The sequence below is a fragment of the Pongo pygmaeus genome, chromosome 12, assembly GCF_028885625.2.
Source record: "Pongo pygmaeus isolate AG05252 chromosome 12, NHGRI_mPonPyg2-v2.0_pri, whole genome shotgun sequence".
Classification (NCBI taxonomy): Eukaryota; Metazoa; Chordata; class Mammalia; order Primates; family Hominidae; genus Pongo; species Pongo pygmaeus.
Genome location: NC_072385.2, coordinates 103,404,304 through 103,422,209, shown reverse-complemented (window position 1 = coordinate 103,422,209; position 17,906 = coordinate 103,404,304). Strand labels below are relative to the sequence as shown.

The 17,906-nt window shown below is 39.5% G+C and overlaps 1 protein-coding gene across 10 annotated transcripts in view; it reads left to right on the top strand.

The window, feature by feature from the left end:
* Positions 1 to 17,906, top strand: part of LCLAT1 (lysocardiolipin acyltransferase 1) — a 196,575-nt gene that overhangs the window by 69,612 nt on the left and 109,057 nt on the right. For 9 of the 10 annotated variants that reach the window (XM_054475582.2, XM_054475580.2, XM_063648856.1 and 6 more), the window contains one exon: positions 10,973 to 11,141. The exons of the other annotated variant lie outside the window; for it this stretch is intronic. In XM_054475582.2, the coding sequence (XP_054331557.1) occupies positions 10,977 to 11,141 (165 nt within the window). In that variant the 5' untranslated portion in view covers positions 10,973 to 10,976. The remainder of the gene's footprint in view (positions 1 to 10,972; positions 11,142 to 17,906) is intronic. 10 annotated transcript variants of the gene reach the window in all.

Genomic DNA, 17,906 nt, shown 5'->3' with positions numbered 1-17,906 from the left:
AGGTACTAATGCTTCAGACTTTCACTCCCTCTCCCAAGTATTAGAGCAAGTTGTATCTCCAAAGGGATCTAGGGAAGCTCTACACTGCATCCTTAGGCACCTAGGCTATGAACCCAGGGAGTCTTGCCCCTGGTGCCTCTCCCAATTTAGGTATACAGCCCTCGACATGGGTAGTTATGTGGGACCCGTTCCCCACCACCCTTGCCAGGGCCCCAAATTTGTAAATGGCTAGGAGGATTGCTCTCCCATTGTGTAAGATGCTCTCCTCCCCCAATTTCTACCCAGCTTACCCCTGCCTGAAATACAATCTCCAAGCCTAGGCTCCTTGGCCAGGGCCTTAGAACTGATAACCCAGTACTTTAACAACTGGAACTGGGTCTATGACAACATAATGGATCAGGATGAAAGCGAATTGAATAAATTAAAGGGAGGAGCATATTCCTATAGTGGCAAATGGGGGCAATGAGCGAATGTCCTTCCGCTGTGTTCCCAAAATCCATCTACCAAAGGGAAGGGAGAAAGAGAGGGGAAAAAGAGAGAAAGAGGTAGAGAGACAAAGGAAGTCAGAGAGAGAGACAGAAAGTCAAAGAGAGAGAAAGAAAGAGAAGTAGTAAAGAAAAAAGTGTACCCTATTCCTTTAAAAGCCAGAGTAAATTTAAAACCTATAATTGATAATTGAAGATCTTCTCCGTGACCCTGTAACACTCCAATACCGCCTTGTTATCAGTGTAAACAAGGGTGTAGCCAAAAGCTCTGAGGCCACTGACAACCCGTAGCCTTCCTATCAAAAATCCTTAACCCAATAACCCGCAGATGGCTCAAATGCATTCAATCTGTAGCAGCAACTGCTTTGATAGCAGAAGAAAGTAGAAGAATAACTTTAGAGGAAACCTCATTATGAGCATACCTCACCAGTTCAGAAATATCTTAAGTAAAAAAGGCAAAAAGGTAGCTTACTAACTCAAAAATCTTAAAGTATCGGGCTATTCTTTAGAAAAAGATGATTTAACATTAACCACTGAAAACTCCCTTAACCCAGCAGATTTCCTAACGGGATTTAAATCTTAATTACTATACAAAGTTCCAACCAGACCTAGGAGGAACTTCCTTGAGGACAGGACAATAAATGCTTCCTCCCGGGTGATTGAGGGAAAAAAACACAATGGGTATTCAGTAATTGATAGGGAAACTCTTGCAGAAGCAGAGTTAGAAAAATTGTCTAATAATTGGTCTGCTCAAACGTGTGAGCTGTTTGCACTCAGCCAAGCCTTAAAGTACTTACAGAACCAGGAAGGAACCATCTATACCAATTCTAAGTTAATTTAGACTAAACAAAGTCTTATTAATAGCAAAGGATAATTGAAATTCCAGACTTAAAAGGTTTTCAACAAAAGTAAAGTTGTTAAAAGTTAATAGTGTAACACGTATTATCCTAACTTCTAATCTTGTGGCCTTAGACAGTCTAGTCCACAGACATGAAGGAAGTTTGCTTTGGAGAAAAATGGTTATCATCATCAAAAAAAAACAAAAAACAAAAAAAAACAAAAAAAACTCTATCTCAATCCTGACTCAAAAGGTTATCTACACCCTCTCTGAAACGAAATTTGCATAGGAACTGTTGTTTATGGGAATGCACTTTGATGGGGCAACTGGTTTGTTATGAAATACTCAGGAACCCAGCCCAGCTCTAGAACTCGCCCCTGAGCACAAAGGCAATGTTGGGCACTCTGGTAAAGGACCGTTGGAATCCAGCAGCCCGGACGCCTTTCTGTGTGGTCAAGAAAGGCGGGAAAACAGGTGCAGGACTGCTACATCAGTGAGCGTAATTAATCTAATAAGCAGAGGTCCATGGGTGGTTATGCATTAGGACCATAGAGGACGCTGTCAGACTAATGCTTATCGGAAAATGACTAGGGGTGCTGGCATCCCTATGTTCTTTTTCCAGATGGGAAATGTTTCCCCCAATGCAAAAACGCCCCTAAGGTGTATTCTGGAGAATTGGGACCAATTTGACCCTCAAACACTAAGAGAGAAATGACTTACATTCTTCTGCAGTACCGCCTAGCCACAATATCCTCTTCAAGGGGGAGAAACCTGGCCTCCTGAGGGAACTATAAATTATAACACCGTCTTACAGCTGGACCTCTTTTGTAGAAAAGAGGGCAAATGGATTGAAGTGCCATATGTGCAAACTTTCTTTTCATTAAGAGACAACTCGCAGTTATGTAAAAAGTGTAATTTATGCCCTACAGGAAGCCCCCAGAGTCTACCTCCCTACCCCGGCGTCCCCCTGGCTCCTTCCCCAACTAATAAGGACCTCCCTTCAACCCAAACGGTCCAAAAGGAGGTAGACAAAGGGGTAAACAATGAACCAAAGAGTGCCAGTATTCCCTGATTATGCTCCCTCCAAGCAGTGGGAGGAGGAGAATTCGGCCCAGCCAGCACGCGTGTACCTTTTTCCCTCTCAGACTTGAAGCAAATTAAAAGAGACCTAGGTAAATTCTCAGATAACCCTGATGGCTATACTGACATTTTACAAGGGTTAGGACAATCCTTTGATCTGACATGCAGAGATATAATGTTACTGCTAGATCAGACACTAACCCCAAATGAGAGTTTGGCAATCTCTGGTATCTCAGTCAGGTCAATGATAGGATGACAACAGAGGAAAGAGAACGATTCCCCACAGGCCAGCAGGCAGTTCCCAGTGTAGACCCTCACTGGGACACAGAATCAGAGCATGGAGATTCGTGCCGCAGACATTTGCTAACTTGCATGCTAGGACTAAGGAAAACTAGAAGAAGCCTATGAATTATTCAGTGATGTCCACTATAACACAGGGAAAGGAAGAAGATCCTACTGCCTTTCTGGAGAGACTAAGGGAGGCATTGAGGAAGCATACCTCTCTGTCACCTGATTCTGTTGAAGGCCAACTAATCTTAAAGGATAAGTTTATCACTCAGTTAGCTGCAGACATTAGAAAAAAACTTCAAAAGTCCGCCTTAGGCCCAGAGCAAAACTTAGAAACCCTATTGAACTTGGCAACCTCAGTTTTTTTTGTAATAGTGATGAGGAAGAGCAGGCAGAACGGGACAAATGGGATTAAAAAAGGCCACCACTTTAGTCATGGCCCTCAGGCAAGTGGACTTTGGAGGCTCTGGAAAAGGGAAAGGCTGGGCAAATCGAATGCCTGACAGGGCTTGCTTCCAGTGCGGTCTACAAGGACACTTTAAGAAAGATTGTCCGAATAGAAATAAGCCGCCTCCTTGTCCATGCCCCTTATGTCAGGGGAATCACTGGAAGGCCCACTGCCCCAGGGGACGAAGGTCTTCTGAATCAGAAGCCACTAACCAGATGATCCAGCAGCAGGACTGAGGGTGCCTGGGGCAAGCGCCAGCCCATGCCATCACCCTCACAGAGCCCCAGGTATGCTTGACCATTGAGGGCCAGGACGTTAACTGTCTCCTGGACACTGGCACGGCCTTCTCATTCTTACTCTCTTGTCCCAGACAACTGTCCTCCAGACCTGTCACTATCTGAGGAGTCCTAGGACAGGCAGTCACTAGATACTTCTCCTAGCCACTAAGTTGCGACTGGGTAACCTTACTCTTTTCACATGCCTTTCTAATTATGCCTGGAAGCGCCACTCCCTTGTGAGGGAGAAACATCCTAGCAAAAGCAGGGGCCATTATACACCTGAACATAGGAGAAGGAACACCCGTTTGTTGTCCCCTACTCGAGGAAGGAATTAATCCTGAAGTGTGGGCAACAGAAGGACAATATGGACGAGTGAAGAATGCCCATCCCATTCAAATTAAACTAAAGGATTCTGCCTCCTTTGCCTACCAAAGGCAGTACGCCCTTAGACCTGAGGCCCAACAAAGACTCCAGAAGATTGTTAAGGACCTAAAAGCCCAAGGCCATGCAATAGCCCCTGCAGTACTCCAATTTTAGGAGTACAGAAGCCCAACGGACAGTGGAGGTTAGTGCAAGATCTCAGGATTATCAATGAGGCCGTTGTCCCTCTATACCCAGCTGTACCTAACCCTTATACTCTACTTTCCCAAATACCAGAGGAAGCAGACTGGTTTACAGTCCTGGACCTTAAGGATGCCTTTTTCTGTATCCCTGTACATCCTGACTCTCAATTCTTATTTGCCTTTGACGATCCTTCGAACCAATGTCTCAACTCACCTGGACTGTTTTACCCCAAGGGTTCAGGGCTAGCCCCCATCTATTTGGCCAGGCATTAGCCCAAGACTTGAGCCAGTTCTCATACTTGGACACTCTTGTCCTTTGGTATGTGGGTGATTTAGTTTTAGCTGCCTGTTCAGAAACCTTGTGCCATTAAGCCACCCAAACACTCTTAAAGTTCCTCGCCGCCTGTGGCTACAAGGTTTCCAAACCAAAGGCTCACCTCTACTCACAGCAGGTTAAATACTTAGGGCTAAAATTATCCAAAGGCACCTGGGCCCTCAGTGAAGAACACATCCAGCTTATACTGGCTTATGCTCATCCCAAAACCCTGTTAACTGTTGGATGTGCCTCACCCTGCACTTCAGGCCATACATTTCAATCCCTGTGTCTTTAACCTCCGTGTTAAGTTTGTCTCTTCCAGAATTGATGCTGTAAAACTACAAATGGTTCTTTAAATGGAGCTCCAGACGCAGTCCATGACTAACATCTACCGTGGACCCCTGGACCGTCCTGCTAGCCTATGCTCTGATGTTGATGACATCAAAGGCTCCCCTACCGAGGAAATCTCAACTGCACAACCCCTACTATGCCCCAGTTCAGCAGGAAGCAGTTAGAGTGGTCATCAGCCAACCTCCCCAAACAGCACTTGGGTTTTCCTGTTGAGAGGCGGGACCGAGAGACAGGACTAGCTGGATTTCCTAGGCCGACTAAGAATTCCTAAGCCTAGCTGGGGAAGGTGACCTCACCCACCTTTAAACATGGGGCTTGTAACTCAGCTCACACCTGACCAGTCAGGTAGTAAAGAGAGCTCACTAAAATACCCATTAGGCCATTAGGCTAAAAGCAGGAGGTAAAGAAATAGTCAATCATCTATCACCTGAGAGCACCCGAGGAGGGACAATGATCAGGATATAAACCCAGGCATTCGAACTGGCAGTGGCAAGCACCTTTGGGTCCCCTCCCGTTGTATGGGAGCTTTGTTTTCACTCTATTAAATCTTGGAACCGCACACTCTTCTGGTCTATGTTTGTTACTGCTCGAGCTGAGCTTTTGCTCACCATCCACCACTGCTGAATGCCACCTTCTCAGACTGGCCGTTGACTTTCACCCCTCTGGATCTGGCACCGTGTCCGCTGCGCTTCTGATCCAGGGAGGTGCCCATTGCCGCTCCCGATCAGGTAGAGGCTCGCCATTGTTTCTGCGTGGCTAAGCGCACGGGTTTGTCCTAATTGAGCTGAGCACTTGTCTCTGGGTTCCACAGTTTTCTTCCGGGACCCATGGCTTCTAATGGAGTTGTAACACTCACCGCATGGCCCAAGGTTCCATTCCTTGGAATCCGTGAGGCCAAGAACCCCCCAGGTCAGAGAGCAAAAGGCTTGCTACCATCTTGGGAGTGGCCCACCACCATCTTGGGAGCTCTAAGAACAAAGACCTGCCGGTAACAGTAAGATAAGAAAGACATAAGGCTTTCTCACTAAGTTTGTATAAATTCTAAAATTCAGAATAAGTTTTGTATGAGGTATTAAAAATTTAGTTTATAATTGTAACATCTTTATTTTATAGGCTATATAAAAATAGGTGTATATTTAACTACAGATGTAATACATTCTTGAAAAGGGAGCGTAGTGTAACATTTTAGACTGAGTGTGGACTCTGACACCAAGTTACCTGGCTTAAAGTTCCAGGTTTGCTATTTACTAGCTGTGTAGCCTTAAGTAAGTTCCTTAACCCCTTGCTGCCTCAATATCGTTATATGTAAAAGTAAGGTAATGAAAATACCTACATTATGAGATTGCTGTGACTGGTGAACAGGTCGGCATGTAAAATATATGAAACACTGCCTGACATATTTTAAAAGTTAGATACGTTTTAGGTGTTACTATAGTTGAAATAATCCAGAAAATTAGAATTCCCTGTATTATAAGAGAATAGTAAATATTGTCAGATTTTTATATACATAGCATAATTTTTAAAAAATTTATTTAAAAATCTACAAACAGTAAAGTTCACTTTTTAAAAAAATATACTTTCTATGGATTTTCACAAATGTGTATAGTCTTGTGACTGTCAGAGATGTGTGAACTGGAACAAACCCATCTTAAATAGGAGCTGGGTAAAATGAGGCTGAAACCTACTGGACTGCATTTTCAGACAGTTAAGGCATTCTAAGTCACAGGATGAGATAGGAGGTCACCACAAATTTCAGGTCATAACGACCTTGCTGATAAAACAGGTTGCAGTTAAGGAGCTGGCCAAAACCCACCAAAACCAAGATGGCGACAAGAGTGACCTTTGGTGGTCCTCACTGCTACACTCCCACCAGCACCATGACAGTTTACAAATGCCAGGGCAACGTCAAGAAGTTACCCTATAAGGTCTAAAAAGGGAATGCATGAATAATCCATCCCTTGTTTAGCATATCATCAAGAAATAACCATAAAAATGGGCAACCAGCAGCCCTCAGGGCTGCTCTGTCTGTGGAGTAGCCATTCTTTTATTCCTTTACTTTCTTAATAAACTTGGTTTCAGGTTGCACCGTGGACTCACCCTGAATTCTTTCTTGGGCGAGATCCAAGAACTCTCTCTTGGGGTCTGGATCAGGACAGCTTTCCTGTAATGTGACCTAACTAGGAAGTAGAACAGTTTCCTCAACCCCCTAAACTTCTTCTTTTTTTTTTTTTTTTTTTTTTTTTTGAGAAGGAGTCTCACTCTGTCACCAGGCTGGAGTGCAGTGGCGCCATCTTGGCTCACTGCAACCTCCGACTCCAGGTTCAAGCGATTCTCCTACCTCACCCTCCCTAGTAGCTGGGATTACAGGCACGCGTCACCACACCCAGCTAATTTTTGTATTTTTAGTAGAGATGGGGTTTCATCATGTTGGCCAGGATGGTCTCGATCTCCTGACCTCGTGATCTGCTCCCCTTGGCCTCCCGAAGTGCTGGGATTACAGGCATGAGCCACCGCGCCCGACCAACCCCCTAAACTTATATTGTGTTGTTTCTTTGTAGTCAAACCATCTCCCTACTTCTAATCTTTGCCAATCACTGATCTGTTTCCTTATCCTTTGGGTTTGCCTTGTCTGGAATGTCATATAAATGAAATAATCCAGTAAAAGATTTTAAAATCGTATCTTTTGAGTCTGGCCTCTTTCATTCAGCATAATGCATTTGAGATTAACTCAACATGTTGCATGGATCAATAGTTTGTCATTATTCTGAGTAGTATGCCATTGTGTGGATGTACTACAGTTTTGTTTATCCATTCTCCCCCACTGACATTTGGGTGGTTTCCAGTTTTTGGTAATTATGAATAATGCTGCTGTAAATAATTACATATAGGTTTTTGTGTGAATATACATTTTCATTTGTCTTGGATATTCAGTAGAATTTCTGGGTTTTATTGTAAGTGTATATTTAGCATTTTGAGGAACTACCAAACTTTTCCAAAGTGGCCATCCCATTTTGGATTCCCACCAGCAATGTTTGCAAGTTCTGGTTGCTGCATATCCTTGTCAGCTCCTGGTATTGTCAGTGGCTTTATTGTTTTTTAAATTTTTTTTTTTTAGCTATTCCAAATAAGTATATAGCTAGCATAATTTGGAACCAAGTTTGTCCATCAAACTCTTGAGACTTGGAAGAAGATACAGAATAGGGCTAGATTAAATGCAGAGCCACATAGGAGCTCATAAGGAAGAGATGGAGAGACCATTAGATTTGTGAGAGCTTTGCAATTTCTGTCATATTCACTGTTGTAATCCCCAGATGACTAACATAGTGTCTGGCACACAGTAATTGGGATATCTTTGTATGTGTATTGAATCATTGAAAATCAACAAATAATTGAAAGGGAAGGAATAGAAGTAGGATGGAAGTAATTTTGGATTAGATTTGGTCTGAGTAATCCCAGTATATTCATGTGACACACACCTTTCTACCTGTTTAAGTCTGAGTTTAGAGACATATTTCAGGGCTAATTTCTGGCCCCTTTGCAGGAGAAAGAGAGCATGATATAGCAGAAGAAGCAGTAAGCAGAAAAGATTTGATGCTACTAATTTGTTGTGTGGATTTAGGAAAGTCTTCTTAACTCTCCTGAGCCTCAGCTTCATCACTGCATAATGAAAATATTTTATTATATGATAGCTAAGTTACTTTATTTTTTTTTCTGTTAATCACATCAAATCAGAAATTGGTGAGGAAGAAGCATGCCAGAGCCTTGATAAGGGAAGCATTATATGTGGATACAACGTTAAGTGTAGCTCTGCAGGGAGTTGAGGGGTGAGTGTTAAACATAGAGCTAGCTAATCACTAATTGGCAGAAAAAAAAACAGTAGATAGAAAAAGGTAGTTACAGGGTTTCAAATAGAGCAGCAGCGTTGCAGGACTGGGGGGCAGGGTGGGTGTATAAAAGGAAGTAGGCATTGACAATACCAAAATAAGATGTTTGTAGGTTTTTTTTTTTTTTTTTTTTTCTGGGGAGAAGCTAGCTATAGTGTCATCAATGCAAAGAGGAGGACCTGAGCCTCAGAGAAAGCAAAGTTGAGGATAGGTGGTATCACAGACCACTCCAGGCCCCATGTGTGAGCTCTAGGAATTGTTCAGCCTGCTGCTTTGCAGTAGCCTTTTTCTCTACCATTATTACTCTGTTACCCCACTTCTTTAAAGTTTAGGTCTAGAGTTTAGCAAAAAGCCAGCTCTTAGTTGATATTTATTCAGTTTGTACTTTGAAGGATTTTGTACACGTACTGTCAAGTATCAGTAGAAATTTAAAAATAGTAGTTGGCTGGGCACAGTGGCTTACGCCTGTAATCCCAGCATTTTGGGAGGCTGAGGCGAGCGGATCATGAGATCAAGAGAACCAGACCACCCTGGCCAACATGGTGAAACCCTGTCTTTACTAAAAATACAAAAATCAGATGAGCGTGGTGGCGCGCGTCTGTAATCCTGGCTACTCCAGAGGCTGAGGCAGGGGAATCGCTCGAACCCAGGAGGCAGAGCTTGCAGTGAGCCCAGATCGCACCACTGTACTTCAGCCTGGCGACAGAGTGAGACGCCATCTCAAAACAAACAAACAAACAAAAACTTAGTAGTCATTCTTGATTGTGTGTTTTAAGGGATTTGACCTGTTTTATTGTCTGTCTGACATTTTTCAAAAGCACCATGACGTTTGAAAATGTATTCTGTTTCCTGTTGTGATTCTTTTAAAATATTCAGAGGTCTTGATCTCTCGGATACCTTTTTGCTATATAGATTATAAGGCTATTTTTTTTCATCGTTTTAATGTTTCTAAAAATTTTATTCTGAGGCAAAACACAGTTTTTCTCTAACATAGTTTAGGTTGTAAAATCAAATGTTTATTCATTTTAGACTGTGTGTTTCCAACAAGCATTTATTTTAAAACATCAGTATGTTGTTCTGGTTATGAGGACCCCCTACAGTAATCCTTTGGAAATAGCCAGTGAAGAGTTTAAGTTCTACTTAACCCTTCAACTCATAAAGAGTCAATTAAAGACCAAGTACCCAAGATGTTATTTTCAGATTCTAATATAAAGAATTAATATTTATGGATTTTAAAAAATTTCAATGTACTCTGCTAACTTGACATTGTTTTTAGGTGTATAGTAGTCCCCTCCTTACCCACAGTTTTGCTTTCCGCTGTTTGAGTTACCCAAAGTCAACTGTGGTCTGAATGTTATATGGAAAATTCCAGAAATAAACAACTGATGGGTTTTAAATTTGTGTGCCATTCTGAGTAGCAGGATAAAATCTGATGCCATGCCTCTCTCGTCGCATCCAGGACGTGAATTATCACTTTGTCCAGTGCGTTGATGCAATATATGCTGTGCTACCTGCCTCTTAGTCCCTTAATAGCAGTTTCGGTAATCAGATTGACTGTCGAGGTATAGCAGTGCTTGTGTTCAAGGAACCTTTATTTTACTTAATAATACTTTATTAATAATAGTTATTAATCTCTCACCACGCCTAATTTGTAAGTTAAACTTCATCATGGTATGTGTGTAATGTATATGTAGGGTTTAGTACTATCTGTGATTCAGGCATCTACTGGGGGTCTTGGAATGGATCCAAAGTGGGGACCGTTGTACTCAACTTAGGAAACTCATCTGTAGTTTTTAGTCAATTGCTTCTACTTCTGGGTAGGAAAAAACTCTGGAATATTTTATGAGTTTGTGTTAGATAACACCTTAGAAAAGAAAATACATGGTTTTATGTTAAAAAAAAAAAAAAGGCTTCTTAAACTAGATAACTCTTTTTGGAGGTCAGATATTTGCTCTGTTGAGAGTATCAGTTTCTTTTTTTTGAAACAATCTTACTGTCATCCCAGCTGGAGTGCAGTGGTGCGATCTCGGCTCACTGTAACATCTACCTCAGCCTCCCACGTAGCTGGGATTACAGGCACACTACCACAGCTGGCTAAGTTTTGTATTTTTAGTAGAGATGGGGTTTCACCATGTTGGCCAGGCTGGTCTCGAACTCCTGGCCTCAAGTGATCCACCTGCTTCAGCCTCCTAAAATGCTGGGATTGCAGCGTGAGTCGCTGCACCCGACCAGAGAATATCAATTTCTAATGTACTGGCAACTTGTTAGACCAGTAGAGCATGTAGGAGGGTCACCTCTTTGAAATTCAGGCTCTTATATTGTTTCTTAGAGCCTTTCTGTAGCCCTAAAATTAGTGATCATTTTATGCTCCAACATCCTGAAATTGAATTCGAGCCATTAAATGTATAGTAACAAAATATATCCTTTTTTATATCTTTCAGAATCATGGTGTCATGGAAAGGGATTTACTTTATACTGACTCTGTTTTGGGGAAGCTTTTTTGGAAGCATTTTCATGCTGGGTCCCTTTTTACCTTTGATGTTTGTAAACCCATCTTGGTATCGCTGGATCAACAACCGCCTTGTGGCAACATGGCTCACCCTACCTGTGGTAAGTTACACACCAGAGGAGACTGTCTGCTTGTACTAGAGTGCCCCCCACCCCGATAGATACCTAAATCCATGGATGTTCAAGTCCCTACAGTATTTGCACATATCCTATGCACATCCTTCTGTATGCTTTAAATAATCTCCAGATTGCTTATAATACCGAATACAACGTAAATGCTATGTAAATAGTTATTATTGTTAGGGAATTGTATTGCTTAGGTAATAATGACAGGAAAAAAAAATCTGTGCATCCTCAGTACAGGCTCAACCATCCTTTCTTCCCATGAATATATTTGATCCATGATTGGTGGAATTCACAAATGCAGAATGCAGGGATGTGGAGGGCTGAATGTATTTTGCTGTGTTCCATTGGGCTTCTTAGATATATAGGTTGGTTGGTTTTTATATTTTTTTAACTGGGAAATTTTAGACCATTATTTTTTTCACATTTTTTTCTGCCTTATTCTCTCTCTCCTCATTTTGGGACTACAATTATATGTATGTTAGATTGATTATCTTGTCACGTATGTCACAAAGGTTCTCTTCCTTTTTTCTTCCCCTGTATTTTTTCCCTGTATTTTTCATATTGAATGATTTCTGTGTATCTGTTTTCAAGCTTAATGACCCTTTCTTCTATCATCTTTAATCTGCTGTTTTGTTCATCTAGTGAATTTTTATTTAAAATACTGTAAGTTCTGGAATTTATTTTGGGTTCTTTATTGGTTCTGTTACTTTCTTGAGATTTCTCATCTATTTATTAATTATATAATAATTATTTATTAATTATTTTCCTTTAAGTCAGCTGGATGATGTCTAGTACCTTTTACTCTGTCAGGGCCAGTCTTTTAGGCAAAATTTCTTCTTCCTTTTTTAATATAAGTATGCTTTGTTTTGTGATTCGATTGCAAGAGTAGTTGGCAGGATCTCTTAATGTTCATCCAGCAATTTTTTATTGTCTACCATGTACCTAGCATTTTGCTAGGATGCAGTGATGAACAGGACAGATATGATCTCTGTCCTTGAGGAGATAATAGTCCTCTACCTAAAATATCTTATCCTAATTGTAGATTTACAGAGCTTGACTAATTTCTTTTCTGGCTTTCATTTGACTAAAAGTCTTTTTCATTTTTTAGAGGACAGAAGTTGACTTCCCAGACCATTAATTTTTAGAGTTACATTTTTAAATTAGCTTAAAAGATATGAAGCCCAGTGTTTCATTGCAACCCTAAACATACCATTTACCATAAAATACTCATTTTTTGTTGTTGCTTAACCACTATCACTCTCTATTTACAAGGTGGGTATTTCTCTATATATGTATATTAAGTAAAATAAAAATACTGTTCAGTTTACATAATATTAATCATCACAGGTAGATACTTCTAAAATGTCATCTACAAACTGTATGTTAAGTAATTTTGCTGTCATAAAATCAGAGACATTTCCTATGGAAACATTTGACTGTTTTCATGTCATTTATGTAACTATTTTTAGTGTTTGTTTCATCATCTGTAAAATAAAGAAATTGGAGTAAATGATCTTTGAGATCTATTCTGGATTCAGAATTATATATCTGATTGTAAAGCAAACATTCAGAGGTAAATGATTTTTTCTAACAGTCATGTGTTGTTACTGTACTCCATTTTCTAAATGTCATCAGTTTTCTATAGTATATAATCTTTTAATTATGAACCACACATTTTTGTTGAATCTTTCTGCCAAAACCTTGAGAGTTCTGAGAATTGGTAAAAATTACTACAATTGTAATGCTTTACAGTGTCTAGTCACTAATTTTTGGAGAGCGAGCATAAGCAGAGTGCTTATTTTCACAGACATTGCAGACAGATATTTGGTTTCACTATTGGCCTTCCCACTTACTAGTCATTTGAACTTGGCTAAGCTCCTTAGCCTCGCTGTAAGCTTTTGTTTCTTCATCTCTATAAAAAGGAGTCTTAATACTACCTACCTACATCAGAAAGTCATTGTAATGACTAAATGAGGTAATAAATATATAGCCTTTTTAGTATAATGCTTGCCATTTGGTAAGTGCATGGTAAATATTTGGTATTATATTAATTTTAGTTTTAGTTTTAGTTTTGCTTTTATATTAATTTTAGGCTAAACTGGTGTTTTGAAGAAAATTCAAAATATAGTGGCTCCAATACGGTAGAACTATATTGACTTACAGGTCCAGGCTGGCAAGGTCCCTACGGTGCCTGATATCATCAAAGGGTTCAGATGTCTTCTATCCTGTTAATCCACCTAGGTTGGCCTCCAGCCTGGTATAATGTCCTCTTGTATTTGGTCAAGACTGGGTCACTGCCACTTCTTTGCCCCGCTCTGGAGGAAGTCCAGAGCAAATGCTTTCTTTCTATACCAGTGACTCACGTGTCTAGTACATAGCAAGTTGCACATATCACTTTTGCTTACTCTATTGGTAAGATCAGCTAAAAGCTGTAATAGAATCTGGGAAATGTCTTTTTTTTCTGGGCAGCCATGCGCACAGTTAAAATTCTTAATCTGGAAGAAATGCTGGTATTTATAGGACAAGTTACCAAACAAATTCTGCAATAGCTATTTCTGCTATTATTACTACTAGTAGCATTACTATTACTGCAGAATTACATTATACACCTACAGTATTTGTACAGTTTCAATTACATGCACTAAGATAGGTAAGGGAAGAGTGGGTAGAGAAGAGAATGAATTTTTTTCTGCTTCATGTGAGATGAAATGGGAAATATGAGTGGTTCTCTGCTGAGTGTGATTCTTGTGTTTAAAGATAGATATTTTTAAACAATATACAAACCAATCACTTTGTCTGATGGTCAGGTAGGGTAATATCAATATAGTACAATTTTGGGAGAAGATTGGCCGAGCTGGACTTACTGATAGTGTGATCTTTTGAGATGCACCATCCTATGAGATTTTCAAAGATAATTTCACCTATTCCTAACTTTTGTCTTATTAGCTGTTTGGACAGTTTAACACATAGGTAAGATTTAACTACCACAGTACTAGTAAAAAATTAGTATACATTTGGAAAACTGCTGTCACTCAGCTGTTTAGTTTACTAGTTACAGCATATCAGACAGAGAAAGTTTTTTTAGTTAAGAAATCTATAGATGTTGAATTCCTTATAGCTAGGTTACAGAAAAATTGATATTCTAGTTTTGAGATAGTGAACATCTCTGTTGAAAGAAACAGAGAAGAACTATCAAGGGTGTCTTTAATCACCTTTTATCTCATACTTGTACAAGGAGCTAAAGGAGTTTTTATTTTTAAGCAATAATAAAATATATTCTTTTAAAATTCAGAGTGAATTTAATCTAAAATTTATTCTTCTATCCCTTATTGATGTACTTTATTTTAAGCAATTCCAAACAGTTAAAAATAATTTTCCACTAAAAATAAATTAGGATAAATGCACTTAAACTAATTATTGCTTCACAAAAATAGTCACAAAATGGTCTTCTCTTTCATTAAGTTTCTCTTGTGGATTAAAATGATTTTGTTGGCAAGATTTTTCTTGTCTTACTATTTTTAAGGAGCACATTTTCTGTGCTAAAAGAGGCATAGCAGTGAAATGTTTTAGAATCTTAGATGAGACTTAGAGGTCACTTTGTCTAACCTAACTCTGTGGGCAAGAATCCGTTCTAGAACAATCTGCAGGGTGACTATTCAGTCTTTCTTTGAATGTTTCTGTAATTCGGAGTGCATGTCTTTGTTCCTTTTATTTTTGGACCATTCTGTTCAACATAATCAATATTGTAAGGGTCAAACTCAGCATGTGCTCAGAACAGTTTTTGCTTCTCAAAATTCTAACTCTAACCAACAGTCTGATTACTACCTTGGATTATGAAAATTACTTGGAGTTCTGTCCTTTCACCATAAATCATGCCTTAGGAATTTAGAGGTCATTTTCTAACTGTCTACCCAGGGCACAAGTTTCTTCCACAGCCTTCTGATACCATTCCAGTCCTAGCACAAAACAGGTGTTGAATAAACATAGATTGCTGAATGTGATTTTTGTCTACACTGTTGGTCTTAACAAAGTGGGTGCTCAGTGTTTTGAAGAATGAGTTGGGATTGCAAAGCCTCAAGTAGCTAGGGATTTGGAGAACCAGACCTAATCTGAGCCTGAAAAGCAAAAGCAGACGTGGAGATGAGTTGCTATTACCTCAGACTAAGTAAAGATCCATCAGAATGATAAATGAGAGTGAGAGCAGCGGGCATGATGGTAAAACTTTCTCTGTGATCTTGAGAGGAACCACTCTCATCTTTGTGTTTTTATACACAATGGAACACTTGGACATAGTAAGTAGTGGTATATAAAAGATCCTTGGAAAATGCTTCCGTATTTCTATTAAATAATACACAGAGAAATCTTTGACAATTAGGTAAAAATTATCAGAATTGTTACTCTTCAATATAAGAAACAATGCATTATAAAATTTTGTAAGATTTATTACTGTTGACACAATTATCTCCTATGCTAGCAATAAAATAAACATGAGAAATGTGAGAATAGTGTCTTTTTTCCCAGTCTTTTAGTCTGGATTAATTGAATTCTGGAGTTCTGTATAGATATTACAGCTTTATTTCTGTGTAGTATATTTGTTTTTCTGCCTTTGCAGGAGCTGTAAATAAGGTTGACTGGATATGTCTCATCTGGTATTACAACCGATTAATGTGGACTTGAGATCTTGGCTGCCCAAAGGTTATTTATAACTTTCAGGCATATTCTGGTAGAATGCTGGATGTCAAGGGAGAGGATGTCATGTTATATGAGATGTTCCTGGACATACGGTCTTGGTTTTTGTTGTTGTTGCTTTTTTGGAGACGACACTCTTGCCCGGCTGGAGTGTAGTGGTGCAGTCAGATCTCACTGTAACCTGAAATTCCTGGACTCGAGTAATCCTTCTGCCTCAGCCTCCTGTGTAGCTAAGGCTCTGGGCATGTTCCACAATGCCCGGCTTTTAAAAATTTTTTGTAGAGCTGGAGTCTTGCTATGTTGCCTAGGCTAGTTTCGAACTCCTGGCTTCAAGCGATCTTCCTGCCTTAGCCTCCCAAAGTGCTGGGATTACATATGTGAGCCACCACACCCATCCCAGTCTTGGATTTTTTATGTTATTTTTCATAATGAAAAGCAAAGGATTGTTTGGGATCTATAGGTATCATATATTAGAGATTGCATATATAGGGTTAGATTTGAGGTTTGGGATTTATAGGCTTAAGATTTTTAACTCTTGGCCAGGCACGGTGGCTCATGCCTGTAATCCCAGCACTTTGGGAGGCCGAGGCGGGCGAGTCACAAGTTCAGGAGTTCAAGACCAGCCTGGCCAACGTGGTGAAATCCTGTCTCTACTGAAAATACAAAATATTAGCTGGGTGTGGTGGCGGGCACCTGTAATTCCAGCTACTCAGGAGGCTGAGGCAGGAGAATCACTTGAACCCGGGAGGCGGAGGTTGCAGTGAGCCGAGATTGCGCCACTACACTCCAGCCTGGGCGACAGAGTGAGACTCCATCTCAAAAGAAAAAAAAGAAAAAGGGACATTTTTTGCTGTGGATCCACGCCTGTAGGACTCTGCCATGATCCTTTTTACCAGGAGGTCTTCCATGTAGGTATTTCACTTTCAGGGGACTTTTTGGAGTAGGGGTTATAATTAGTTCAGCAGTTATGGACCCTTTTGAAAATTTGATGAAAACTGCAAGCATTTTACCTAGCAAAGTATGTGTACACATTGACATATCTTTATATACAGCTTAAGAGGAATACATTTTTATTGACCTCTTGGAGGCCATCATTCTAGGACATAATAGATACTGGATTAAATACCCATGCTGAAAGTGAACCTCAGGTTTGGGAAAGTAACTTAATGAGGACCTATGGGATATCTGTAGCTACTTAGCCGGAATGATTTTGTATCAGGATGTTAACACTTTGACTCTGTAACAATTTGTACATATAACTTTTCTAACTTCTTTTTACTTTCTAGTATATTTCTTTAGCTAATATTATTTTGAACCTATGTTTTATTGATCCTGTTATGTTTTTCAAAGTCTTACTGTTTCATATTGCTTTTTTTTAAAAATGCTTTTTTGTTTTGAAGTATAGCAAACATACCGAAAAGTTATTAAAACACAAATGTACAATTTAATGAAAAATTTTGCGTGTAACCGTCAACCAGATCAAGAAATACAGCATTGTCAGTTCTCCGGCAAGCTACCTAGACTTCCAATGAAAACACCCTCCTTTTGGTAGAAGTAGTCATTAATCTGACTTTTAAGATAGTTATTTTCTTCTTCTTCTTTATAATTTTAGCATCTATGTAATCATCTTTAAAATATCTTAATCTTTTAGAAAGTCTTATACATTGACATTTATTGTATATATTTTTGTTTGTTTTGCTGTCTCTCAAAATTATGCTTCTGTGTATCTTTCATGTTGCTGTAGGTACTTGTAGTTCATCTGCTTTCATTGTTGTATCATTTTTCCATTATATGAGTATACCACAGTTTGTCTATTGGCTATACCTTGTTCAAGATTATCATGATATTCACCAAGAGAACTTTTGATTCTGTATCGTATATTTGCCTTTAGATCAATTTCTCTCTTTATTAATAAGTCAAATATTAACTAGTAAATTTGTTACATGTAAATTGAGAATTCAAAGAAGAGTTTGAAATCAATAATCAGCTTTTATTGTAATCTGTTATTTTACTTTCAAGAACTCATAAGTCTATAATATATTGTTTTTCTAA